Source organism: Trametes versicolor, assembly GCF_000271585.1.
Source record: "Trametes versicolor FP-101664 SS1 unplaced genomic scaffold TRAVEscaffold_13, whole genome shotgun sequence".
Classification (NCBI taxonomy): domain Eukaryota; kingdom Fungi; phylum Basidiomycota; class Agaricomycetes; order Polyporales; family Polyporaceae; genus Trametes; species Trametes versicolor.
This window is the reverse complement of record NW_007360333.1, coordinates 1,961,507-1,985,826: the sequence shown is the minus strand read 5'-3', so window position 1 is coordinate 1,985,826 and position 24,320 is coordinate 1,961,507. Positions and strand designations below refer to the sequence as shown.

The 24,320-nt window shown below is 55.2% G+C and overlaps 7 protein-coding genes and 1 non-coding gene across 8 annotated transcripts; 4 read left to right on the top strand and 4 right to left on the bottom strand.

Moving 5' to 3' along the window:
- Positions 1 to 859: 859 nt before the first annotated feature.
- TRAVEDRAFT_53509 (lactam utilization protein lamb) lies at positions 860 to 2,303 on the bottom strand (the record flags this gene model as incomplete). The annotated part of the gene is made up of 9 exons (XM_008046399.1): positions 860 to 931; positions 989 to 1,133; positions 1,191 to 1,242; positions 1,305 to 1,464; positions 1,526 to 1,606; positions 1,660 to 1,780; positions 1,853 to 1,917; positions 1,975 to 1,995; positions 2,262 to 2,303. The coding sequence occupies 9 exons, from the start codon at positions 2,301 to 2,303 to the stop codon at positions 860 to 862; spliced, it is 759 nt and encodes a 252-aa protein (XP_008044590.1).
- A 547-nt stretch (positions 2,304 to 2,850) lies between these two features.
- TRAVEDRAFT_61238 (urea carboxylase) lies at positions 2,851 to 7,530 on the top strand (the record flags this gene model as incomplete). Its single annotated transcript, XM_008046398.1, has 17 exons — positions 2,851 to 3,456; positions 3,515 to 3,583; positions 3,637 to 3,754; positions 3,804 to 3,869; positions 3,922 to 4,271; positions 4,326 to 4,558; positions 4,615 to 5,457; positions 5,515 to 5,758; positions 5,812 to 5,958; positions 6,020 to 6,304; positions 6,360 to 6,407; positions 6,461 to 6,523; positions 6,585 to 6,743; positions 6,794 to 6,832; positions 6,889 to 6,927; positions 6,981 to 7,096; positions 7,299 to 7,530. The coding sequence occupies 17 exons, from the start codon at positions 2,851 to 2,853 to the stop codon at positions 7,528 to 7,530; spliced, it is 3,657 nt and encodes a 1,218-aa protein (XP_008044589.1).
- Positions 7,531 to 7,639: 109 nt separating this feature from the next.
- Positions 7,640 to 9,237, bottom strand: TRAVEDRAFT_175230 (uncharacterized protein). The gene is made up of 6 exons (XM_008046397.1): positions 8,494 to 9,237; positions 8,402 to 8,445; positions 8,321 to 8,354; positions 7,942 to 8,184; positions 7,757 to 7,886; positions 7,640 to 7,687 (listed from the first exon to the last, which is right to left on the bottom strand). The coding sequence occupies exons 1-6, from the start codon at positions 8,920 to 8,922 to the stop codon at positions 7,659 to 7,661; spliced, it is 909 nt and encodes a 302-aa protein (XP_008044588.1). The 5' UTR covers positions 8,923 to 9,237; the 3' UTR covers positions 7,640 to 7,658.
- Positions 9,238 to 10,263: 1,026 nt separating this feature from the next.
- On the bottom strand, positions 10,264 to 10,723 carry TRAVEDRAFT_135500 (uncharacterized protein; the record flags this gene model as incomplete). Its single annotated transcript, XM_008046396.1, has 2 exons — positions 10,264 to 10,398; positions 10,451 to 10,723. 2 exons carry the CDS (start codon positions 10,721 to 10,723, stop codon positions 10,264 to 10,266), a joined length of 408 nt encoding a protein of 135 aa, XP_008044587.1.
- A 1,964-nt stretch (positions 10,724 to 12,687) lies between these two features.
- Positions 12,688 to 12,759, bottom strand: TRAVEDRAFT_t236. The gene has a single exon. It is a non-coding gene; the product is annotated as a tRNA-Glu (tRNA).
- Positions 12,760 to 12,909: 150 nt separating this feature from the next.
- On the top strand, positions 12,910 to 15,341 carry TRAVEDRAFT_155923 (uncharacterized protein). The gene is made up of 12 exons (XM_008046395.1): positions 12,910 to 13,207; positions 13,258 to 13,357; positions 13,569 to 13,795; positions 13,851 to 13,945; positions 13,997 to 14,217; positions 14,269 to 14,325; positions 14,379 to 14,388; positions 14,437 to 14,594; positions 14,646 to 14,778; positions 14,830 to 14,912; positions 14,966 to 14,971; positions 15,030 to 15,341. The coding sequence occupies exons 1-12, from the start codon at positions 12,967 to 12,969 to the stop codon at positions 15,259 to 15,261; spliced, it is 1,563 nt and encodes a 520-aa protein (XP_008044586.1). The 5' UTR covers positions 12,910 to 12,966; the 3' UTR covers positions 15,262 to 15,341.
- A 438-nt stretch (positions 15,342 to 15,779) lies between these two features.
- TRAVEDRAFT_53505 (MFS general substrate transporter) lies at positions 15,780 to 18,860 on the top strand (the record flags this gene model as incomplete). Its single annotated transcript, XM_008046394.1, has 28 exons — positions 15,780 to 15,967; positions 16,026 to 16,062; positions 16,120 to 16,147; positions 16,198 to 16,210; positions 16,266 to 16,342; positions 16,403 to 16,409; positions 16,465 to 16,541; positions 16,595 to 16,625; positions 16,680 to 16,721; positions 16,778 to 16,931; positions 16,988 to 17,063; positions 17,121 to 17,260; positions 17,318 to 17,391; positions 17,447 to 17,489; positions 17,536 to 17,618; positions 17,673 to 17,698; positions 17,759 to 17,880; positions 17,932 to 17,973; positions 18,027 to 18,077; positions 18,137 to 18,159; positions 18,213 to 18,228; positions 18,285 to 18,317; positions 18,378 to 18,393; positions 18,454 to 18,471; positions 18,533 to 18,579; positions 18,634 to 18,688; positions 18,750 to 18,795; positions 18,848 to 18,860. The coding sequence occupies 28 exons, from the start codon at positions 15,780 to 15,782 to the stop codon at positions 18,858 to 18,860; spliced, it is 1,578 nt and encodes a 525-aa protein (XP_008044585.1).
- Positions 18,861 to 20,441: 1,581 nt separating this feature from the next.
- Positions 20,442 to 23,538, top strand: TRAVEDRAFT_53504 (MFS general substrate transporter; the record flags this gene model as incomplete). The annotated part of the gene is made up of 26 exons (XM_008046393.1): positions 20,442 to 20,635; positions 20,692 to 20,728; positions 20,788 to 20,815; positions 20,874 to 20,886; positions 20,943 to 21,019; positions 21,080 to 21,086; positions 21,140 to 21,216; positions 21,270 to 21,300; positions 21,359 to 21,400; positions 21,460 to 21,613; positions 21,670 to 21,745; positions 21,796 to 21,935; positions 21,994 to 22,067; positions 22,123 to 22,296; positions 22,350 to 22,375; positions 22,440 to 22,561; positions 22,622 to 22,663; positions 22,717 to 22,767; positions 22,826 to 22,848; positions 22,920 to 23,007; positions 23,068 to 23,083; positions 23,139 to 23,156; positions 23,213 to 23,259; positions 23,313 to 23,367; positions 23,428 to 23,473; positions 23,526 to 23,538. 26 exons carry the CDS (start codon positions 20,442 to 20,444, stop codon positions 23,536 to 23,538), a joined length of 1,671 nt encoding a protein of 556 aa, XP_008044584.1.
- Between the last annotated feature and the right edge of the window lie 782 nt (positions 23,539 to 24,320).

Genomic DNA, 24,320 nt, shown 5'->3' with positions numbered 1-24,320 from the left:
TTTAGATCCCATGCAATCTCCCCGAGCGCTCCCACTGCGAAAGTTGCAATGTCCCTGACCACTTCGTCGCAAAGAAATCATGCAAGAATGTCATTCACTCATCAAGTAATGCGCCATTGACCTCCGCTCTATATGTGCCAGGTAATAAAAATCCCATGCAACCACTTCCGACGAAACTGAAATCGACAGAACTTGTGCCGCGGCCCGCGGGTGCCTCCTCCTGATTCGCCAGCTCAAAAGAAATGCCTGAATTCACTGGACGCAAGAATTGAATCTTGAGGATACGGAGAGTGCTGGTTAGATCTCTCCGCAATCCGTCAAGACATGAGCAGTTCGATACCAATGCCATGTCGCGGGAGCCTCGCACTGAATACTTAACCCCGCTCTCTCGGCGCACATTCATAGATCGGCCGAGAGTGAAAAGTTCGCACAATGCCCTGAAAGGTACCGGGTCGCGGAGATCAAAACTCTACAGAAGCAAACGTCGCAGAAGCTGGATCCGGACCACGACTCGCTTCGAAACAGCAATGCAAACACTGGGGCGCTACTGTATGATAAATTGCAGTAGTCCAGGCATGGAGTGGCGAGCCTCGCGTTGCTGTAGGAGCAGCCTCCAGGAGGGCACTTAAGCTGCTGTTTCACGGAGTCTATCGCACGGACGGCACGATGTCGTCACGAGTACGGCATAGTGAAGTGTTTACAGTTTTGAAGCAAGATACTCGAAGCACCCGGCCTCTTGAACCATTGTAGCGAATGCGACTCGGCATGAAACTCTGAACGTAGTGTTGCTTACATGTTTCCTCGAGAGTTTACGAAGCCTGCGATCGCCGTACTCCACGCACGGAGACGCTGCTACGGCCTATTGCGGCGGTACCTGTGCGTTATTCTCGTCCACCATCGCCTTCACCGTCTTCGCGATCTCGACTGCGCCCTACATACGCACGATTGAGTGTCTCGAGAAGCAAACGGACCGGCCGAGAGATCGCACCGGGGTGTCCGAGTGGCAGCAAATGGAGACCTCGCTCACACCCGCCGCCAGGGGGAGGAAGCCAGCCGTCGTCGTGACTTGCCGCTCCCCGAGTAAACGGTTCACCCTATCGGTGACGGCAGACAGAGGGACGGGGTCGTGCTTCCTGGAGGAGCTAAGTCAGTCACCTGTTGCGTGTGCCACTGTCGAGTCGGGAACTCACTTCGTGATAATGAGTTTACCCTCTGGGCTATATTCGAGGTCGGCGAACCACTCTGTGTGCAGCGGAGATCAGGAATCGGCACCTCCTGCGTTCTGTGACATGCTGAGGACGTACCTGCGATGAATGGAACGCCGAGCTCCTCTGCCGCGGCTTGGTGGCAGGTACCGGCCAGGCCCATGAACGGGACGTCGAACGTCTTCGCGACGCCGACCGCTGCCCGCGCCAACGCCGGCTCGCGTGCAGTCATACCGTACACCGCCCCGTGCGGTTTGATCTGGGTCCGAGTACCAGTGTTATCCCAGAGTGGCCGTTCCGGAGACGCGCGGAGGACTTACGTGGTTGAGCTTCATGCCGTGCGCGAGCAGGAAGCCCGTGAGTGCGCCGACTTGGTAAACGAAGCATGCCGCGAGTTCGTCCTACGAGTCCGTCAGGGACAGGCAGCGGGCCTGGGTACGACTGGGCCACGTACAGGCTCCATCTTCATCTCGCGTCGGCCGAAACCCTGCTTGTCGGGGAGGGACGGGTGCGCTCCGACGAGGACGTTGTTGGCCTTCGCAATCTGTACTGTTTCGTTCATAATAGAGAAGTCTCTGTTATGAAACGAGTATCGAACACACGTGTCAGCGACGAGCAACGCCGTTCAAGACCGAAATTATATTTACGAAGCGTGAAACCCGCAGGCTACATTGGCGAGGTGGATCGTCTTCATGAGTGCTTCGTCGTCGCCCTACGATTCAGTGCGCGTGAATCCCCAAGGTTATGGAAATCTTGAGCTCCGGCTAACCATCTTGTAGAGAGAATATCCCTATGATTTGCCATATCAGCACTGTGTTTACCGAGAGACGTAGGCAGCATTGAGTGGTCGCGGTCGGGTGCAACGCGTCCAGGCGCGCGTCGTAGCCACTGGCGCTTCCATAACTGCTCCAGCGCCTGCAAGCCGCGTTACGTAGTCGTTACGTGCGGTCGCTCTCTTTTCTGCCGTCACCATCTCTTTCTTCTCACCGCGCGACGCAGCGTTAACGAAGGCAGCACACCGAGCATAGGTACGTGGACAAGTCGCAGCTCGCTTACCTCCCCCATATCACAGTTCAAGGTTGCTCGGATGCGAGCCATTTTGCTGGAGGAAGAGGGTAGATCTGGAGCTCGGTGGGAGGTGGACGAGGTCGATGGATCCTTTGGTGAGTGCGACTCTCTTGAAATACCGTAGCTAGATATCTAAATGCTGCTTTCCCAGACAGTGCGTATATATCTGGGGTGATAGATAGGAGTGTATCATGCGATAGCATCTTTAAGACTTCGACCGGAGTCATGGGGTGTCGCGGGCCGAACTTTGAATGCAACCTCGCGTGCAAGCTACGACTTGCATTGACATTCAAGGCTAATGTATCTCAGAGTGTACATGACTTAAGGTGAGCGAAATTTGACAGCGCCAGGCGCAGTGTATGCGATCCGTCACTCTCGCGGTAATCCTCTGGGCCGCGTTTGCTAGGGGCCCATCGGGCTCTTGGCTCATGGTCACAAGGCGCGAACTTTAAGCTAATCCTGTTTGGAAGCAGCGGCGTCATCGTAGCGCGACCGTTCCCTCGTTATCGTATGCGTTATTCGGCCACTGAAAACTATGAAGCGGTCCCCTACCTCCTTTCGATCCCTGACCACAACCATGACGGACCCCACGCCGCCATACGCATCGCAGAAACTGCTAGTTGCGAACCGTGGCGAGATCGCTATACGCGTTCTGCGCACCGCGCGCCGACTCGGTATTTTAACCGTGGCGGTATACACGCGTTCTGACGCGACCGCGCCCCACGTAGTCCTTGCGGACGAAGCGGTCGCGCTCCGCCCGGACGACGACGATCCGGCATCGAACGCGCGCGGATACCTCGATGCGGACGCCATCCTGGCGATATGCAAGGAGCGCGGCGTGACGCTTGTCCATCCGGGTTACGGGTTCTTGTCCGAGAACGAACGGTTCGCGCAGATGGTCGTGGACGCGGGCATCGTGTGGTTAGGGCCGCGACCCGACACGATCGAGGCGATGGGCCTGAAGCACCGCGCGAAGGAGCTCGCGACGGAGGTGAACGTACCCCTAGTACCGGGGTCGAAGAGCCTTCTCCGCGACGTGGAGGAAGCTGTTGGTTCAGCAAGCGCTATCGGGTTTCCGGTGATGCTGAAGTCTACCGCCGGTGGTGGTGGAATGGGACTCGTCGTTTGCTACACCGCAGACGAACTGCGCGCAAAATTCGTGTCTACTCAGGCCCGCGCGCAGGTACATACCGGGGTTATCACTCGATGTTTGGCATAACACTGACGGATGTCGTTCATAGAGTCTCTTCCACAATGACGGAGTATTCATTGAAAGATACTTTGCTGCCGCGCGACACGTCGAAGTGCAGGCAAGTGATAGAAGATGTGGATGTCCACTTCGAATCCAACTCATGCGTCGCAGGTCTTTGGAGATGGTCAAGGTCGGGCCATACACATGGGCGAGCGCGAATGCAGCGTGCAACGGAGGCACCAGAAGGTAGTTGAAGAGGCGCCAAGTCCTTTCATGCTGCGTCATCCGGGTATGTACTACATCAAGTACTGGTCCGTGCACAGTCTGAGCTGTCGCAGAGATCCAACAGAGAATGTGGGATGCAGCTGTACGCCTGGCGGTGCACGTCAAGTATGAGTCTGCGGGTGAGTCGCGGAGGCATCCGGCTCCTCTGATATAGATTGACATGTGTCATAGGTACCATCGAGTTTCTGGTCGACGACGCGACAGGGGATTTCTTCTTCCTGGAGATGAACACGCGCCTGCAGGTGGAGCACCCAGTGACTGAGCAGATTAACCCTGGGCTCGATATCGTCGAGCTCATGATCCTTCAGGGGATCACGAAACATGACAGTCCAGCTGGCAGCGTACTGGCCCACCCGATGTGCGAGCAGAGCTTATACAATGTGGCACCTGAAGAGGGGAAGAGGCACTCGATCGAAGTTCGCGTGTACTGCGAGAATCCCGCTGCGCAGTTTAAGCCATCCCCGGGCGTCTTACAGCAAGTCGAGATTCCGGATCCCGAGTGGTTGAGGGTTGAAAGCTGGGTAGGTACTCAAACATGTTGTCTGCTGCACCTGGTCGCTAATACGAGGTTGTAGGTGGAAAGTGGCACGACGATTACGCCGTACTTCGACCCGCTGGCGTGCAAGCTCATTGTCACAGGCTCAAACCGCTCAGAAGCCATCGCGCGGCTTTCTCAGGTATTGAGCGAGGCAAAAGTCTACGGGCCGCCGAACAACGTTCAGTACCTTCGCGCGATCTGCGAGTCGGAGACATTTCTAGAGGGCGCTGCAACAACGACTTTCTTGGATACGTTCAGCTTTACCCCTAGGTTAGTTCCCATTACGCCATGAGTGATAGCGTACTCAGTCTCTCATCTCTTTTCAGAGCATTCACAGTTTTGACTGGTGGGTTGGAGACGACCGTGCAAGATTATCCCGGCCGCAGGATCGGCCTTGGCATCCCGCGCAGCGGGCCCATGGACTCGCTCGCTTTTCGAATGGCGAACGCCCTCGTCGGAAACGACCCGGGCACAGAAGGTCTCGAGCTCACGTTGACTGGATGTCGGCTCATGTTCCACGTCCCTGCGGTTGTGGCTGTTACTGGCGCATCCGTAAAGGTGACCGTCAGCGGGACCGAGGTCCCCATGTGGGCACGCATCGTCGTCCCTGCCGGCGGCAAGCTCGTCGTCGGCAACGCGATGGGGACTGGAATGCGTGTGTATCTCGCGGTAAAGGGCGGATTCCCGGAGATTTCGAAGTACTTGGGCTCGAAGTCGACGTCGTTGGGGCTAGGCGGGTACCAAGGCCGGGCGCTCGCTGCCGGGGACCAGATCGCACTGGGCGACTGTACACCCTCAGACGCGTCTTCGACTCTCAGCCTTCCGGAATCTCTCGTGCCGTTGTATCCGACTGCCTGGACGATCCACGTCCTCGCGGGACCTCACTGCGATCCGACGTTCATCACTCCCAGCGGCGTCACCGATTTCTTCGCGACAAAATGGACGGTGAGCGCCGCGAGCAACCGGATGGGCGTGCGCCTCGAAGGTCCGCGTATCGAGTGGGCGCGCGAGACGGGTGGGGAGGGCGGCTCGCACCCGAGCAACATCCTGGACAATGGTTATTCGTTCGGGACTGTGAACGTGAACGGTGACACGCCGGTCATTCTGACCAATGAGGGTCCGGACATGGGTGGTTACCTCTGCGCATGCACGGTTGCGAGCGCGGATCTGTAAGTGGCTATCATATATCCCTCGGTATGTTAGACCAACTAAGACATTGTCACTAGGTGGAAGCTGGGGCAGTTGAGAGCAGGCTCGACAGTCCAGTTCAAGCGGATCGCGCATGCACAAGCCGTCGAAATGATACGCGACCAGGACAAGCTAGTGGAAATTCTTGTGGAATATAGTAAGACGTCATCTCTGTCGGGCGTTCCACCCGTTCCAGAGCTGGTTGAGTCGAGGATGGATCCACGTCTGCACGAGTTGCTTGCTGATACGTCAAGCGGAAGACCTAGCGTCGTGTTTCGCCAGGTGAGTAGACGATCAGCTCACCGCCACATATGTGACCAACCTAAGTCATCTAGGCGGGCGACTCTGCGATCTTGGTCGAATTCGGGACGATGACGCTTGACTTCGCAATCCGGGCTCGTATACACGCGTTCGAGACTGAAGTGCGGAAGCGCGCCATATCGGGTGTCTGGTTCCTCGCGCCCTGCATCAGGTCGACGATGGTAGGTGTCAGGCTTACGTTCCCCTTCATTCCGGATTTGTTTTTTCAATACTAGCACGCAGATACACTTCGATCCGCTTGTGATCAGCCAGGCGTCACTACTCTCCGCACTGGTAGAGGCAGAAGCATCTCTCCCTGCCAACGTCGAGTCTCTCGAATTTCCGGGACGCAAGATCACCTTCCCTGTCGTGCTAGACGATAAGTGGAACCGGGAGGCGCTCGAGAAGTACATGCGGAGCATCAGAGATACAGCGATCTACCTTCCCAGCAATATCGAATATCTCGCCAGGAATAACGGACTCATGGGCGCGCAGGAGGCGTTGAAGAAACTTGTTGAAACGGACTGGGTAAGTTCAGGGTACATACAGGCCGTCCGCTCGAGGGGATGCTAACAAGTTTCAGCTCATCCTCGGGGTCGGATTCTATCTCGCTTGTCCGTTCCTCGTGCCAGTGCGTCCTTCCGGGTTACACCCCGATCACAAATTTCTAACAAGGCAGTTTAGATCGACCCGCGTTGCAGGCTAGTCGGGCAGAAGATGAACCCGTCGCGGACTTTTACTCCTCGAGTGCGCATTTGATTCCACGTCTCACGTCCCCCGTCCATTCACATTCTGATCTACATCGCAGGGCGCCATCGGCATAGCCGGCCCAGTCGCAGCGATATACCCAATCGAGTCCCCCGGTGGATATCAGCTTTACGGCCGGACCCTCCCTCCCTGGCAAACTTGGGGCAAAGGCCGGGACTTCAGCGCAGACAGTCCTTGGCTGTTGCGGCCGTTCGACCAGGTACGCTCCGTGCATCTCGCGCACATCTCGCCCGCTCATTTACGCCCAAGGTCGCGTGGGAGACTGTCGGCGAAGAGGAATACGCGCAGGTACAGTGACATAGTCTTGTCTGAGGCTTCGAGACGCAGACGCTGATTGCGCTCAGCTCGAGGCGCGGTTTGATGCGGGCCAGTATGTGTTTAAGGTACGTCTCTCCGAGTGTGGCACTCTCGCTAGCACGCTCAATCACACTCTCAGATAGAGGACACAACGTTCTCCATGGCAGACTACGCCACATTCATCAATAGCATCGCTGAGGAGGTCAAGGAGTTCAAAACACGACAAGCCCAAGGCGCCGCTTCTGAAGAAGCTCAGTGCGTCTCATGGTCAGAGTAATTGGCACGAGTATTTACCGTTTCACCAGGGAACGGGAATTGTTCGCACAATGGGATAGAAAACGGCGTGCTGAGCTGGAAGCGCGACAGTCGGATTCAAACCTCACCGATAGTAAGGCCATCATCTGCTCTCCACTGGTTCTATAGTTCATCGGCTCTCAGCAGCATCCGGAGGCGAAAGCGGGGATCACGTTGCATCCTCGTTGTCAGCACATGTGTGGAAGATCAAGTGTGCTGTCGGAGACGTCATTCAGAGGGCAGAGCATGTCCTTGTTATCCTCGAGGCGATGAAGACCGAAGTCAACATTGAGGCCGGGGAAGAATTCGTCGGGCGCACGGTCAAGGGATTCGGGCGAGGAGCGAAGGAGGGTGGTTCCGTATCAGCAGGAGAGCCTTTAGTGTACTTCGAGTGATCGACGAACGCTGTAGTTTGAAGATACTAGGCAGAGCTGTGGAAGAAATGGTTTCACCCACTACGAGTGTACATTAGATCCCTTGAGCTTTTGGGCTCCTTTCAAGCGGACGTATGCGACTCATCCGCTCAGTCCACCCGCCATTGCCAGATTACCCCTGTACCAATGAAGAGTGTATGAGGATAACCTAGAAGTGGATGAAGAGCTGAAGCCTGCAAACACTGACCGAGCGGGTCGCCGCTTTCATGGTGCACCCCCGTCCACATCCCGAGCGCGCCCATCGCGGAACCAACCCCACCAAGCTGGATAGCCTCGGAAGACCATTGATCGAAGGTATTATCGTCGTTTGCAGATATCTATTCGCAACGCTCAGTTACTTTTTACAGTGCATATAAAGCTCGGGCCACATACGAAGGAGTACCGCACACTTCCGCTGGCGAGCATGCTCACGGTGCCATGCACGCGCCGAGGGTTGTATGCTCCGAGGAAAACATTTCCCTCCCCTCCAGCATCGCCCATTTCGCCCTCGACGTGGATGTCAGGTCTGTCGGAATACTCAGGGATCGATGAGGGCGAGTAGCCGGTTATGCGCAAGGAGAGAGAAAGGATGATGTATACTTCTTGGAGGTCGGGGTCGTCGTATTTACCGTTTTGCTATGCGAGTTAGGATGGTCATAAGGGTGCGTGCATATTTTGATCAAAGAGGACGTACGTAGTAATCTATGGAGATCGAATACTATCTGTCAGTCTCGTGGGCACCATCAAGCTACAAGAGAATGCACTAACAGACGAGGTCAGTGTATCCCAGCCAACAAACAAGACGCCTGATCATTCGGTCAGCCACATTCTTTCAAACTGTGGCGACACGTACCTCCAGACGCCTTCCACGCCCGCCCAGTCATGTCCGTGCAATGCCTTGCAACTAGCTTCAGTATTGGCAGCCGGCGGGGTTGATTGACGTACACGAGTGTTGCTATCCAAGCTCTCCGCAGAGACACCATCGACACTGGAGGTCGGCACCCAGGTTCCCTCGCGGACGTTGTCCCATGCACCTAGAATCTCCAATCCCAATTTCCGGTGCGCCCTGCGGAGTGTAGATTCGGCCACTATGCGAGCGGCAGCAAGCCAGGACCAGTCAGGACGCAGCAGGCTGGCGGGTGGGACTCTTGCAGCTCCAGGCGCGTCGGTGCCAGGGAGCCACTCTGGGTCATCCGAGTCGCTATCCTCCGCACTGGCAGGTTGAGTAGGGTCAGCCGCTGAGTGAGGACGCGCCTTCTTGGGGTGCACGGGGAGGTAGGGGCCCCAGCGCCGTTTTCGAGAGAGATAGTCGAAATTGAACACGCGCTGGCGGGCGTGCCAGTGGGCGCGTTTGCGCTGCATTTCTACTGTCATGTCCTCGGTAGCAAGACGAACGTCAGAGCTTCTGTCTGCAGGGTTGAGGTGTCCTCCCGCTGGGGTGCCAATCGCCGTTCCGGCGACGGGCTCCACATCGGACTCTACAGTTTGAATAGGGAGGAAACCAAGGTGGCTAATAATCTGTCCCGCCGCGAGCCCTTCTTCCGTGTCGTGCCAGTCTTCGGAATCGTCGATATCGTCAAGCGCAACTTGTCTGGTGGAAGACGCCCGAAGACCATTCGAGAGGGTGTTTCGGAGCCAGGTGGTGTTGAGGGACGGCTGTGGCGGAGGGACACTTGGAGGCCAAAGTCCACGAGGCTGGGCGTAGAATGTCTGTATCGTGTCGGTCTCGAAACAAGAGTCCATCACGTCTAGTGCTTGGGAGCGAGGAGGGGTGCCCATAGGTCGTAGATCCGGGTCAAGGCGCGCAGTGTACATAACAGTTAGAGCGATTTTCAAGGCCCGAAGGTGTTCAGAGTCGCTTGTCGGCGCCAGTGGGTGAGTACACCAGAGTGCTGGTTGGGAGGAGCGTATATGCTGGATCCGTGTCGGCTGAGCATGGTGCGTGAGGAAGCGGTTGGCCCATACACGGTCTTGCAGATCCTTCCGCCAGTCCGGCTCTGTAAATCGTGCGTCAATGTCCCGAGCGTCACTAGTCAACTAACGGGGCAGTTCAAAGCGCTCACCCGAAGCCGGACGACGGTCAAGTCCCCTGGGATCATCAAATAGTGTCAGAAAGAGAGAACGCCATAGATGGTGATCCGTAGTGTCGTAGATTATCGAGTAGAGTCGACGGCATGTTGCGGCGGCAGCGGCGATACTGGTGGCGTTGTCGTTTGCCACACAAGCGATGAGTATCTCTTCAACGAGTTCATCGGGGATGTTCGAGAATCCCGGTCGCCCGGAATGCATTCGGTATACGCTCCTCCCTGAGATGTCCTATGAAGATACAAGTCGAAGTAAGAGCAGAAAGAGAACCAGCAACTTGATTCTGATCTGCTCCGGCACTAATCAATGGCGCGTGGGAACGATGCCTGTCCGAAAGCGGCTATAGGCGTTCGTTCGAGGGAGAAACTGGAATTCCACTGGCAGAGAAGAGACAGAAGATTTAGAGCGGAAAAGCGTGACGTGCAAGGTTAACACATATCAAGTACCACCCTGTTGGTGTCATCGCTACTTCAAGCTTCAGGTCTCTTACCGGGGGTCTCACTCTATAAAAGAAATAAATATGTCGATTAGCTGACACGCCATTGCCACATTACTCCTGTATTGGACATGGGCAGAGTGAGCACAACAATATAACGGTATGTCAGGCAGAACGCCAAGGAAGGCAAGTTACTAACCGACCGGATCGTCTTCCTCGTGGCGTGCCCCTGTCCACATCCCGAGCATACCCATCGCCGATCCGACCCCGCCGAGCTGGACAGACTCGGATGCCCATTGGTCCGTCGCATTGTCTTCGTCGAGGGACGTCTATGGCGCGGGTGAGTCTCGTTGGTGCAACTGCCATCACATGTTGACGTACTATAGACCATCGCACGCTGCCATCGGCGAGCACGCTTACAGTCCCGTGCACGCGCCGTATGTCCTCGTCCGCGATATCGATACCGCCATCCCAGCCCACGCCGCCCATTTCGCCCTCAACATGAATTGTCGGCCGGTCGGCATAGGCGGGAATCGGTGACGGCGAGTAACCAGTGATACGCAGCGAGACGGGCACGATGACCCATTCCTCCTCCAAGTAGGAATTGTCAAATCTTCCAGAGTGCTGTAAGCAAGGAATCAGTGCATCGTGCATAGTATGAGGAATAGAAATTAAACTGCAGTATACATTGTGACCTGTGCGAGACGCGACTGAGTTAGACCAGCATGTAGTGGCGCGTGCCAGGGATACGCACGAATGAGGTCATCGTAATCCAGCCAGCAGACGAGGCGCCTGCGATGCGGCATCAGTCGATACTTCCTCGGACGATGCATATAATATGACATACCTCCACAGGCCCTCTACACCCGCCCAGTCGTGCCCATCGACGTCACCTTCATCCGACTCGTGAACTTCAGCCTCCGCATCGCCCAGGCGCGGCGGCAGCCAAGCACCCTCGCGAAGATTGTCCCAGGCTTCCAGTCGCCCGACGTCATCCGTTGACTTGTGCGCGCGCAGCGTAGATTCGGCGACCACCCGCGCCGCCCCGAGCCACGCCCAGTCCGGAAACAGCTTATCTTCCGGCGGAACTGCCTCTTCACTGCCAGTGGATGTAGTTTCCAGCCAATCGGGATCATCGTCCTCCCAAGAAGAGTCGGACGAGGCACCATCGGGAAGCACAGCAAGATAGGGGCCCCAGCTTCGCAGTGGAGACAGGTTTCTCAAATCGAAAGCGTGTCGACGGGCGTGCCATAGGGCGCGCTCGCGTTGCGCATGTTCCTCCATACTCGGGGGGCTAGGTACTATGTTGTAGCCCGCGAGTGAGATAGAGTGTACGTGCAACGAGAAGCTGGGCTCGGCCGAGCCTACAGAAGGGATTGGAATAAACCCGACGTGGCTGACGACGTGGCCGGTCTCGCGACCCGCCGGTGTTTCAGAATACCAGTCGTCCCCCGTGTTGTCGAGCGAGATCTTTGCAGTCAGCACAGCTGGGAGGCCATTTGCGAGGATCCCCTTGAGCCATGCCACGTTTGAGGAGGGTAGGCTAGACGGGATATCGGGTGGCCACTGCGGCGTCTGCATGTGTAGCTGCACCAGATTGCGCGACGGGAGGCGAGCCTCTTCAACTGCTCTGGGAGTGCGCACACCTCGTCGCGGATCTGGCGCGATGGTGTATATTGCGAGGACGATAGTGCGCAGGGCGCGAATGTGAGCCTGTTCTTCGAGCGTGTCGCGAAGGGCGTCCACGGAGTAAACGCTGGCCGGCCCCATCGAGTGTGACACTCGCATATGTTCCACGCTGACAGTGGAAGGCAAATGTCGCGATACGAAGGGAAAAGTCCAGAGGCGGTTCTGTAACACCCCTCTCCAGTCTGAACGATAACGATCAATGACGCATAACCTCCGTGAGCAGGTTACATTGTCATGCTGAGTAGCGGGCGTTCTCACCAAATTTTGAGCTTGCATGATAGCGGAGAGTCCTGGGGTCGTCAAACAAAGTGAGGAACAGAGTGCGCCATAGATGGTGATCAGTGGTCTTGTAAATTGTAGAATATAGCCGCTGCGACGTGGCAGCAACCGCAGCAACACTTTCTGCATGCCCATTTTCCGCGCAAAAGACGAGTATTGCTTCGAGAAGCTCGTCAGGAAGTGTCTGAAGTGATGCCTTTCTGCTACTCATGACGGGAACGGGGGCGAACCGCGAGCGAGGGGGAAGAATATGTGCGCGTTGAATAAGTAGGGCGAGGATGCCAGTGCTCCAGCGAGTCTTTCCAACAGGTTCAGTTTTTTGTGCGAGATTCACTCCTGCAACTTACAGTTGGGGTGGAAGATAGGTCAAACCGGTGGAGGTAGGAGGTGGGAACAGGTCAAGAGGTGCGCCGTGCTAGTAAGGACTGTCGGATTCGCCGAGTCTGCCAGAGAGGAGCAGTGTATATGCGCCAAACGACCCCCGGAGCTGCGGTCTCCTGGTCTTCAGTAAGTAAAACATGTATTGCCCTCAGCTTCCAAATCCGAAGCTAGGTAGCAGGCGAGGACGTGCATATCTTAGAAGGCGCTGAGGGTATTCAGGTCACAATTGAGAGTCAAAAGTGAACGTTAGCAGACTTTGACAAAACGTATTCCGACACGGGGAATCGAACCCCGGGCTATCGCGTGAGAGGCGATAATGTTAGCCACTACACCATATCGGACTTACGGAGTTAGCTGTTGTGCGTATCCATATATTTTGCCCGCCTCGCTTAGAAATGAGGGGACTGGCTGGCAAACTTCGGACCGGATTTTCGTTGGCACCGTCCAGGGGTCGCTGTGCGTGCTGTCTCAGTGCCTGTTCGCCGACGACCACGACGACCACGACGTTCGACGCCGCCGACGCCCTCGTTCCCGGCTACACACGCGCGATGGACTTGGCTGCTCAATCTGGCCGGGAACATGCCGCTGACCAGATGCAGGCTGCGCATTCCATTGGCTGCGGGTCATCGGCACCTCGGCATGCCGAAGACGCGGCACAGGCGGAAACGTTCCAACACTCGCCCGGCATCCAACAAATCGACTTCGACGATGAGAATAAGCCGAGCCGCAAGTCTTCCTTCGTCGCCGAGCAGGTCACGCAAGTACCCGCCGCGTCCATCCACAGCGGCTGTGAGTATCCTCCAATCTTACAAACTCTCGGAACTGACCGGCTCTCCCAGTCTTCTCACCTGCTCTCGCACCTATGCGGCGTCGGTATTTCATCATCCTCGGGCGGGCCACGCTCTTGATCATGGGCCTCATGTGGACATGTCTCCCGATGTGAGTGTTGCGGAACAAGCGTTTCGTTGGGCGCCCCGTTCTTTGATCGTACCAGCGCCTATTGCGCGCTGTCATGAGCGAAGCAGGCTTTGTACGTGAAAGCGGATGCCTCCCTCGAGCATGTGCCTGCATTGAAGCGGCGAGCACAGACCCCATAAGACTCCAAGTGCTCAAAGTGTGACTTGATGTACTGATACCGGCCACGATGCAGTTACTGGGGCGCCCTGAACGATTCGGCGAAGCTTACGGGCAACCTGGAGTCCTGGTTCATCGACAGGGACGGCGGGCGCGTCGGCAGGGGACTCTCACAAGCTGCTCAACAGTATACAGCCCCGGGACCGCAACTCACGTGGCAGTTCCTCAACGCACGCGACGTCGGGGACGACAACGACATCATCAACATGGTCCTCCAGGAGCAAGTATGGGTTGTTGTCGTCGGTATGTCGTTCCCATACAGTCGCTAAATCATCTTCTCATGCGCTGTCTTTATCAGTCCAGCCGAATGCCTCGACTATACTGTCTGCAGCTCGTACTAATGGCGATAAGACTTACGACCCTAGGACCGCCATCAAAGTATACTATTCCCAAGTAGGCGGCACATACTTGTGTTGACGAACCCTACGCTAACATTGGTTACAGGCACGAAACGAGATCGCAACGGGAAACTACATCGTTCCGCTCACGACCCAGATGCTTCAAGTCACGACATCCGCGTATGCCACATCCACGGCGCAGAGAGTCTTTGCACAGATAGACTCGAATGGCCAGCCAAATTCGACGGCGCTGCAGATGATCGCGAACGCCCCCCAGACCATCTCGCCAGCAATAAGCTGGACGATGGTCAACCTTCGACCGTATACGTGCGTCTGCGTCTGCGATATCTATGACCTACAGTATTGACATACACACAGGTCGCCGGCTGCTCAAGCCGCTACGCTTGTCGGCAACATTTTTCTCTGCATTTTCTCGTGAGTCCCTCAGTCGTTGTGATCTTTAAGGGGTCTCTGAACGACCCTTACAGATTTATGATCGTGAGTGGTGCTGGCTGCTACATACGACTGCATCTAACCTAGGCTCAGACTATGGCGAACTCGACTGCGAGGGCCATAGTCGCTCCACACATGGCTTTCTTGCCCTACTTAGCCCTCCGGCTCGCGGTACCCCTTATCGCATACCTGCCGTTGAGCATGAGCTACGCCCTCGTGAACCTCGCTTTCAAGCTTCCGCTCGGGACCAAGTTAGTGTTATACTTCATCTGGTCTCCTCGTGGTTCTTACATCGCTCGCAGGTACGGTCTCGGTGCTGGCTTCATGCTGTCCTGGGTGTACATATACCTCGGCATGGCGGCCCTTGGGCTGTCTATCGAGGCCATGATCACTATCCTCACGCCCCGATTTACGCCGTTCTTCCTTTTTATGCTGGTATGTTCGCCAACAAACTGCAGCCCGATCAGTGCTGATATCCGCCTGTAGATATTGTATAACGTTTCACCCGTGGTTCTGCCCGACGAGCTGCAACCTCCGATATATGCCTACGGCGGCGGCTTCCCGATATGGTACGCAAACCTTCCTGTATCAAAGATATCGTGGTACTGACTATCTGTTCCAGGAACCTGTAAGTTGCCACAGGCACCCGACGCGCACACATCTACTTACTTGTTATTATCGCACAGCTCGCAAGCCCTCAGGACGATCATGTTCGACACCAACTCGCAGCTAGGCCGCAACATCGCGGTCATCATCGCATGGATCCTCCTCTCCTGTGGCACGATTACCGTCTTTACCTGGTACATGCGCCGGCGAGAGCGGCGGATCCTGTACGCGCTCGCTACTCGGCCGGCGAAGAAAAGTGCGGACGACGCGCCGCCAAAATCGTCCAAGGGAAAGGAGAAGACCGTGGAGTGATATCTTAATCTATGTACGGACCACTAGACCGGATTGTAACGCATGGATAGGTATACCGTGGATGGATTAACACATTTGCTAGCTCCCGCTGCGTTCTCCCAGCACGCCTGCCCGTCTCATTTGTGAGTGCATTGCCGATCACCGCGACCTCGCCGCATATCCTGACCCTTCAGACGCATATTCTCGGTGCTTTCGTGGGGCAGCAGCCAAGCCATCGTTATTCTGATATCCAGTCTACCGTGCACTAGCAGCGCAGATAGCGCGCCCCGGGATGCGGCGCGGCCACGGCATCGCGGTCACTGGCACACTGCGCTCGTTGATAAGATTGCGTATTTCGTGCACGGTGCCTGGAAGAAGCACACCATCCCCAGCGGGTGCGGGTCTCCGCCGCTTCTTCGAGCTCCTCGCCTCGCGCGGAGTTCAATGCCTATATACCTTCCGTGCCGTGGTGGCTGGTGTGCTGGTCGCTCTCTTGCTGCCTCCACCTCGCGCGTCTCTGCTGATCCTCTAGGTTCACTATGTCGGCGACCAAACGCGGCTCGCTCGACAAGACTTCTGAGGCGGGCTCGTTCAATGATAAGAGTGGGGCCCACGAGAAAGCCGCCGGCTTCGATGCTACAGGGAGCGAAGAGGGTAACGTCGGGCTCCATGAGTTCGATATCGCCAAACAGTCCGGGATCCAGGTCACCGCAGAGCAGAACCGCAGGTAAGCTTCGGAGAACATTGATCACACGAGTATATGGCTAATCTGAGTACTGCCGTAGGATTGCGAGGAAAATAGACATCTGGATTCTCCCGATGGTGCGCGTGCTGACTAGCGAAGGTGTGATCGCTCGTACTGAACGCCCGGGCGCGTAGCTCTGTCTCGCACAAGGTCTCAGCTATTGTGAGTATTGGCATCGGAACATAGTACACCTTATCTGACCGACTTGACAGTGGATAAGACGGCGTACGCTTCGAACGCTGCGTGGTTTGCAGAGGTCGGCTGACTAGCCTGCACGCAGACTGAACTACGGCAATCTGTACGGCATGAAGGCTGCGCTGCATGTATCCGGAAGCCAGTTTAGCTGGTTTGCGAGCAGTACGCATCGCTTGAACGGCTTCGAACCATAATTCACGCTAATAACGGCCTGCTCTGCAGTTTTCTAGTAAGTACGGTCCTCCGCGCACGTCACATATGGCGTGAACCATCCCCCTGTATAGTCTAGGCTACCTCATCGGGAATTACCCGGACAGTTGGTTACTGCAGCGCTTCCCTACGGGCAAAGTATTGGCGACTAGTGAGCGTCATAACTCGTATGGGTATATTTCCCATATTCAACGCCCTTTATAGCGACCTTGATATGGGGAACGATCGTGATAACGTGCGTGCTCCCTCGCATGAGATCGCACCCGTAGATTTACCGATACCTTCTCAGTACCCCGGCGTGCACGAACTTCGCAGGTACCATGGTCAACAGGTGAGCCGATGATCACCTGGAAGCCGCAACAATTCCTGAGCAGAACGTGCGGACAGATTCTTCCTAGGGCTTCTCGAAGCCATCGTCACGCCCGGACTCACGATCCTAACGTCAATCTGGTACGCGCAAAGCGAAGTCCCATTCCGGGCCCTCATCTGGTACTCGTTCAATGGATGGGCGGGGATCTTCGGCGGCTTCATGGCGTACGGCGTGAGTGCTATGCCTTAACGCCGTGCTATATCGACTGACTCGAACGGGGTGGCTAGGTTGGGCACATCGAGAACCCACAGATCGCGTTGTGGAAGTACGTTTTCCTCATTCTTGGAGGGCTTAGTGCGGTCTGTGAGTCAACGTTGGTCCGATCTGCGAATACTCGGGTGCTTAAATTATACGCGTCAGTCGCGGTTGTCCTTTGGTTCTTCTTCCCGGACTCTCCTGTCGACGCACGCTTCTTTACTCCTGAAGAGAAGATCCTCGCGGTGAAGCGCGTGGCGGAGGCGAAACTCGGTGTTAAGAACACCCAGTTCAAATGGTATCAGGTACGTAGTAGTTCCAGCCGACCCTTTACACTACACCCGACGTCTGAGGCCCTCCAGATCAGACATGCTCTGGTCGATCCGAAGACATGGTTGTTGTTCGTTGCCTCCATCGCCGCTCAGATTCCGAACGGGTATGTACCAGAGCGAGCCTGTCATGACCCCGTGCGCTGACCTCAGATTTTGTAGAATCGTGTCTAACTTCTCTACGATCATTATCAGAGCAAGAACAGTGACATTTCTCCTGTGTATCTATGCTCATCTGTTTACTTACAAAGGGCATGGGCTTCACCACTCTACAAAGCACGCTACTCGATGCGGCATCGTCTGGGGTACAGATCGCGAGCCTCCTTCTCGCAGGGTAAACGCTGTGCAGTTTTCACACTAGACTTACATGAAGCTGACAACCGTCCAGGTGGATATGTATGCGGTTCAAGAACAGTAAGTGTCGTATCACTTTTCATCACCTGGATGATCACCGACGCGGGTTTTCACGGGTAGTGCGCGTCATAACGATGGCCGCGGGCAACATAACCTGTATTATCGCCGCGGCTTGCTTGACCTACCTGCCTTCCGATCAGAAGTGGAACCGCCTGGTCGCATTCTGGTTTACCTCGTTCCAGGTAGGTGCGGCGGAGTCATTTTGCCACACCGTGCTGACGTACGTCGTGCAGTCCGTAGGATTCGCCCTCTCTTTGGTTATGATATCGAACAACGTAGGTGCCCATATACCTCAGTAGCTCCACGCGCATTCTGATGTGGATGACAGGTTGGAGGGTTCACGAAGAAGACGTTCACGACGGCTGTAACGTTCATCGGGGTGAGTCGAGTATGTCGCACCGTATGTAAGGCGTGGCACTGATGTTTTGTCCGGTGCAGTACTGTGTCGGGAACGTCATCGGGTAAGTTACCATAGATCATCCGAGTGTCGAAGGATGCTGACTCGCCGATGCAGACCCCATTTCCTGATTGTGAGTGCTCATGTTCGCAGCGTCAGTCTTGACGGGTAGATCTCATGAACTTACAGGACAGCGAAGCTCCGAGATACGTGACCGGCACGGTGAGTGGTGTTGGCTCACCTCATAGGGTCGCTTGCTGATGCATAACGGACGAAACGCAGACGGCAATGTTTATAGGTGCGTACCACATTCTTGGCATCATACACTCCCCGAGACATACACTAAAATCATATCCAGGTTATGTTATCAAGACTGGTAAGCAGCAGCTTCGTGACGTTCTCACTCGCATATGTCAAAATCAACCCCATGTACACAGTCGCTCATCTCGCTCTCGGTTTCTATATGCTATGGAGCAATATGAAGGTCAGTGACTCGTCCTGAACGCGCTCCTCGCAACTACATGCTGATAATACGTAGCGCGATCGCGAGCAGGGACTAGTAACGTCATACGAGGATCAGATCAAGGGCGAAGGTAAGTGCCAGTATACGCGCGAAACCGCGCGGTGTGCTTACGGAAAGGTTTCTGTTTGCAGAGGCTGGCATGCACGACCTAACGGAGTTCGAGAACCCCTACCACAGGTACGTAGTTCGCTCTTGAGTTAGTGTTATTGATCATCATGTTATTTGATAGATATGTTCTGTGAATATTGAGCCACAGAACCGGCCTGTATACGTAGAATGCGTGAATGCCAGGAACCGCACTGGTATGCTTCTTTCGCGTGTACCTAGGGAGCCAGCATCAGAACGAAACAAGGATGTACAGTATCTCCCCTGCAGTTCACAACAAGCGGTGATAGATATAACGATTATTGACGAAGGCCCTGCACGAAATGTGCAGCTCCTGGGATCTCAAAAGGATCGCGCAGATCCGCAGGAGAAGGTCAGCACCAGACGCAGAGCAGTCCAGTCCATCGTGCCTGTACCGAAGCGGGGGGGGGGGGGGCGAGAGTTTCGGCGACGTCGAGCATTGCGGCTGTGCAGACGGCACGCACAGTGACCCTTGGGTGGTAATAGAAATGAAGGTTCAGCCAGTAAATTTCTATCTGGGCACGGTGGATATTGAAAGAACAAGTGCAGCAGTTGTGTACCCGGGCCATGGTTGAGGACAGCAGGGGATTCGGACGAGAAAGATCTGAGGAGCCGATTGTGTGGTACCAGGTTCGGCCGCATGCGGGCGATCTAAGCGCCCACAACTTCTCGACGTAACTTGAAGCCGCTCGGGCTCTCGCCGCGACGACGGCGGCTCTCTTTGCTTGCAACTCTCGCCTCGCTCACCTTGTCTTCGAATATGGCGCAGTACTCGCAGTACCTGTAGAGGCACTCATTTTTAAACACTACCGCCGTTTGGCCTGGACTGAATACCACTCGTCAATCACTCCGGGCCGGGCCTCATCCACAGCTCGAGCTTCGTCCGCACCTCACATACCTTGGCATGCGATAACTGCTATGACTGAAACATCGTCTGTGCTGGCTACGCATGCCTATGTCTCCTTATGCGGTTCTCGGCTTCAAGAATCGCAACCGAAACTGCTGCAGTGACGCCACGTCAACGGCAAAGTACTACATTTTGCATACGCCGTCCCGCAAAAACATATCCGTTATGCTTCCTACCAGGTAAGCATCCCTGATGTATGTGCCAAACGTGCCCAAACATGTCTGATGCCGGAGACCTTAATTTTTGCGCACACGCTGTGCGTTCTTGGACACCACTCGGGAACGGGATGCATCTACCTTTCGGCGCACATAGCAAGAGCCCGCCGCGCTAGACTCATCTACGCTTTTTCCAGCTTGTTGTGGGACGCCTTTGTAGCTTCAAATTGCCTTCCCACAACGGCTTCTGGCCTCACCCGTGAGTATATCACCGATTGCCGCGATATCGCATAACACCCCTACCTCACAGATCTATAGCTTAAGTGTTTCCGTGAGACAGCAACGGTACGCCGTGTAGTGCAGAGAATCTGCCGCGATTCTCCGGCACTGACGGGCGCCGCAAGCGCAGTCAATGGCACTGCGTCCGCTGAAAAGGTGGTATGTTTAAAGCATGGTGCCTTGAACAAGGGCACCATCTTTAGCGATCGCGGGTCTCCGCTGCTTCTCCGAGCTCTTCTCCCTCGAAATACTCTCGCGAGGCCCAACACATATATACCTCGATGTCGACGATGGCAGATGTTCTAAGTCTCACCCGACCGCGTGGATCTCTCCTGCTACCCCCTCCTCGGTTCAATATGTCGACAGCTCAACTCAGATCACTGGACAAGACCTCGGAGGCGGGTTCGTTGGACGACAAGGGTGGGGTACTCGACTCGAGTGAAGCCGCCGGCTTTGACTCCACTAGCAGCGAGGAGGGCAACGTCGGACTCCATGAGTTCGCCATCGCCAAACAATCCGGGATCCAGGTCACCCCAGAACAGAACCGCAGGTATGCATTCGGGAGACTCGCGCGTTGACTGTCGGCTCAGTGCACATTCGCCGCAGGATTGCGAGGAAGATAGACATATGGATCCTCCCCATGGTACGTGAGCTGAGAGCTCGATCTCTGGATCGTACACATACAACGCCTGTTACACACAGCTCTGTCTGGCGCAAGGTCTTAGCTTTTGTAAGTCCTCACTCTGAAGCTCGAGCACAGAATTCGCTTAACCTGAATGGGCACACAGTGGACAAGACTGCGTACGCATCGACAGCTGGGTTATTTCGAGACGTGGGCTGACGGCGCGCGGTCACAGACTGAACTACGGGAATCTTTACGGCATGACGAGTGCGCTAAATGTGTCTGGAGCCCAGTTTAGCTGGTTCGCAAGCAGTAAGCATCGCACGCACGGTTTGGAACCGTTGTTCGCGCTAATATTGGCTCCTTCTCCAGTCTTCTAGTGAGTGCGATCCTCCGCGGACTTTACGTACGGCGTGAATCATTCGCATGCAGCTTCGGCTACCTGGTTGGAAACTATCCGGACAGCTGGCTACTACAACACTTCCCCACGGGAAAGGTACTGGCGACGAGTGAGCATTATGGTTCGCATGCCCGAGCTCTACACCTTTGACACGCTCTTCAGCGACGCTCATATGGGGAACGATCGTGATTACGTGCATACACTCGCTCTTCTACTAGGCTGCGCTCGTAGTCTGACCAATGTTCCTTCAGTACTCCGGCATGCACGAACTTTGCCGGCACCATTGCCAACAGGTGAGAATCATGGAGTCGGCGGCGGCCGACAAGGGCGACTCACTAACAAACACCACTAGATTCTTCCTGGGACTTCTCGAGGCAATCGTGACCCCTGGCCTGACCCTGCTTACGTCAATCTGGTACGCCCAAAACGAGGTCCCCTTCCGGGCCCTCGTCTGGTATTCGTTCAACGGATGGGCGGGTATATTGGGCGGTTTCGTCGCATACGGCGTGAGTAGCGCGTCTCGACCACGTTTCACATTGGTTGACGCAAACGGGATGGTCAGGTCGGGCACATCGAGAACCCACAAATCGCGCTGTGGAAGTACGTCTTCCTCATTCTCGGGGGGATCAGCGTCGTCTGTGAGTCCACACTTGCCTGCATCGCGACTACTCGACTAATGATGCGTCAGTTGCTATCAGCCTTTGGTTCATCTTTCCCGACTCTCCGGTGGATGCACGCTTCTTCACCTCGGAAGAGAAAATCCTTGCGGTAAAGCGAGTTGCCGAAGCAAAACTGGGCGTCAAGAACACGCAATTCAAATGGTACCAGGTACGCAGCGATCTTGGGTGACCCCAGTACGCGATGCCTGATGTTTAGGAGCCTGCAGATCCGACACGCCTTGGTTGATCCGAAGACTTGGCTCCTTTTCGTTGGCACCTTCGCCGCTCAGATTCCAAATGGGTAGGCACAGCAGCGGATGTGTCATGGTTATATGTACTCACTTTGGTTTTTGCAGAATTGTGACGAACTTTTCTACGATCATCATCAAGGCAAGGACAATCCGCCTGTACCGCGCGTGTATAAAGGCTGACATGACTCAACTACAGGGAATGGGATTCACCACATTGCAAACCACGCTACTGAACGCGGTATCGTCCGTGGTTCAAATCGCAACACTTCTCACTGCCGGGTAAGCATCGCCATCCCACGACAGTCATGCACGAGTATAACTCCACCGCCTAGATGGATCTGCATGCGATTCAAGAACAGTAGGCGTCGCACTACCTCTCTCTCTCTCTCTTATCACGACTGACGTGGACTCTCCGTTGGTAGTGCGCGTCATTACAATGACCGCGAGCAACGTGGTCTGCATTATATCGGGGGCGTTCTTGACGTACCTCCCGACTGATGAGAGGTGGAGTCGGCTGGTTGCGTTCTGGTTCATGTGGTTCCAGGTGGGTGCATCAAGGACTTCGGCCAGTGGCTGCTCCATATTGACGCGCATCCGAGTGCAGACCGTCGGATTTGCCCTCTCGCTCGTCGTGATCGCTAACAACGTGAGTGCCAGCATATCTTTGTGTGTAGACGCGCATCCTAAGGCAGACACCAGGTCGGAGGATTCACGAAGAAGACGTGCACGACTGCTATAATGTTCATCGGGGTGAGTGGAATAAGTCTCAACGAATAATCAGGTACTGATACCATGTTCGACTCTATAGTATTGTGCTGGGAACGTTATCGGGTATGTCAATTCAGACTATCCGAAAAATCGGAGAGGGCTGACTTGCCGATGCAGGCCCCATTTCATCATAGCGAGTATTCCCGTCTACGATTTCAGCCTCGAAGAGCATATCTGATGATTTCTCAGGACAGCGAGGCTCCTAGATACAGGACCGGCACGGTAAGTGACATTTTCCTAATACATAGGGTCGCTCGCTAATGCCCAACGAACACAACACAGATGGCGATGTTCATAAGTGCGTAACTTGAATAATGTCTCTTCGTTTAGAAGTATCTAAGCGTCGTCCTCAGGCTATATTGTTGAGACTGGTAAGCATTGGCGGCATTCACAACTACCGAACACTCGCTTAATGCCGCAAATCTAGTTGCTCATATCGCACTCGGGCTTTACATGCTGTGGAGCAATATCAAGGTCAGTGATTCGGTCGAAACGCAAAACTCGCAACTGTGTTCTGACTTCTGCAGCGCGACCGCGAGTTGGGCAAGGTGACGTCGTACGAGGATCAGCTCAAAGGAGAAGGTACGCGAGTATGCGCACGTGAGATCACTTGCTCTGCTTACGGCGGGGTTTCTTCGGCAGAGGCTGGTATGCACGATCTTACAGAGTTCGAGAACCGTTACCACAGGTACGTAGAGAGCTCTCGCCCCAGCTCTCAGTGTCTTGAAACTATTCCCCAGATATGTACTTTGAACGTTGGGATACTGCGACGAAGCTTTTGAACGTTGGAATACTGCGACAGAACTTGTCTATATACGCAACAATCGTGAATGCAGCTGTATCTTGCTGACCGGGTCTCGTTCAAGTTCCCACCTCCCCAGGCGGAAGCGTAGGGGCGCAAATCTATGCAAGCAAGTCCAAGTCATTGGTTCAGCTGGTGCCCACGGTAAAGTATACATCGACGGGAGCTACTTACGTTGATCGGGAATTCCGGGTCAATCAAGCACACGAACTTGAGCGGCGTACTGCAACAGTCAGCGTCGGACTTGCATTCCTGGCTGATGCAGGAGCTTGGTACGCATGCCTGGGTGCAATATGTGAGGTAAGTGATACACTGTACATTCATCTGTGGCCGGACACTCCTACCCCGCGTCCGGACTCGAAAGGGTCAATGCAGGTGCACTCTGAGCCGCAAGCCTGCCCATTTCCAAAACACGTCATGTCACTGGCCCCGCATGCGTCTGACTGGCGGGCCTGCAGAAGGAGCGAGGAAGCAGCAGTCTTCGTAGCGGTGAGGTAAGCGAGGGCGAGCAGTGTGAGGAATCTTGGTCGGAACGCGGCCATGTTCGTGAGCAACGCTTGAACGCCCCCCGTGGTTCTGTTTATATATTGTGAGTCGATCGTTTTGTCAGATCACCGCCGCGCTGGGGAAGCAAACATGATGGTTGATGTCGGACTTGATATTCCAGAACTCGTGCCTGCTCTCGGCGAGGTCTACATACGATCACCGCGTGCCGAAGCTACTCGAAGCTACC

Bases quoted from the DNA above. Each gene is read 5' to 3' on its own strand.
- TRAVEDRAFT_175230 (XM_008046397.1), bottom strand. From the start codon at position 8,922: ATGACAGTAGAAATGCAGCGCAAACGCGCCCACTGGCACGCCCGCCAG. The intron at 8,355-8,401 runs GTACGTGTCGCC...CCGAATGATCAG, and splicing joins GGCGTGGAAGGCGTCTGGAG to GCGTCTTGTTTGTTGGCTGG. The intron at 7,688-7,756 runs GTCAGTGTTTGC...TCATTGGTACAG, and splicing joins TGAAAGCGGCGACCCGCTCG to GGGTAATCTGGCAATGGCGG.
- TRAVEDRAFT_155923 (XM_008046395.1), top strand. From the start codon at position 12,967: ATGGACTTGGCTGCTCAATCTGGCCGGGAACATGCCGCTGACCAGATG. The intron at 13,796-13,850 runs GTATGTCGTTCC...TGTCTTTATCAG, and splicing joins AGTATGGGTTGTTGTCGTCG to TCCAGCCGAATGCCTCGACT. The intron at 14,779-14,829 runs GTATGTTCGCCA...ATCCGCCTGTAG, and splicing joins CGTTCTTCCTTTTTATGCTG to ATATTGTATAACGTTTCACC.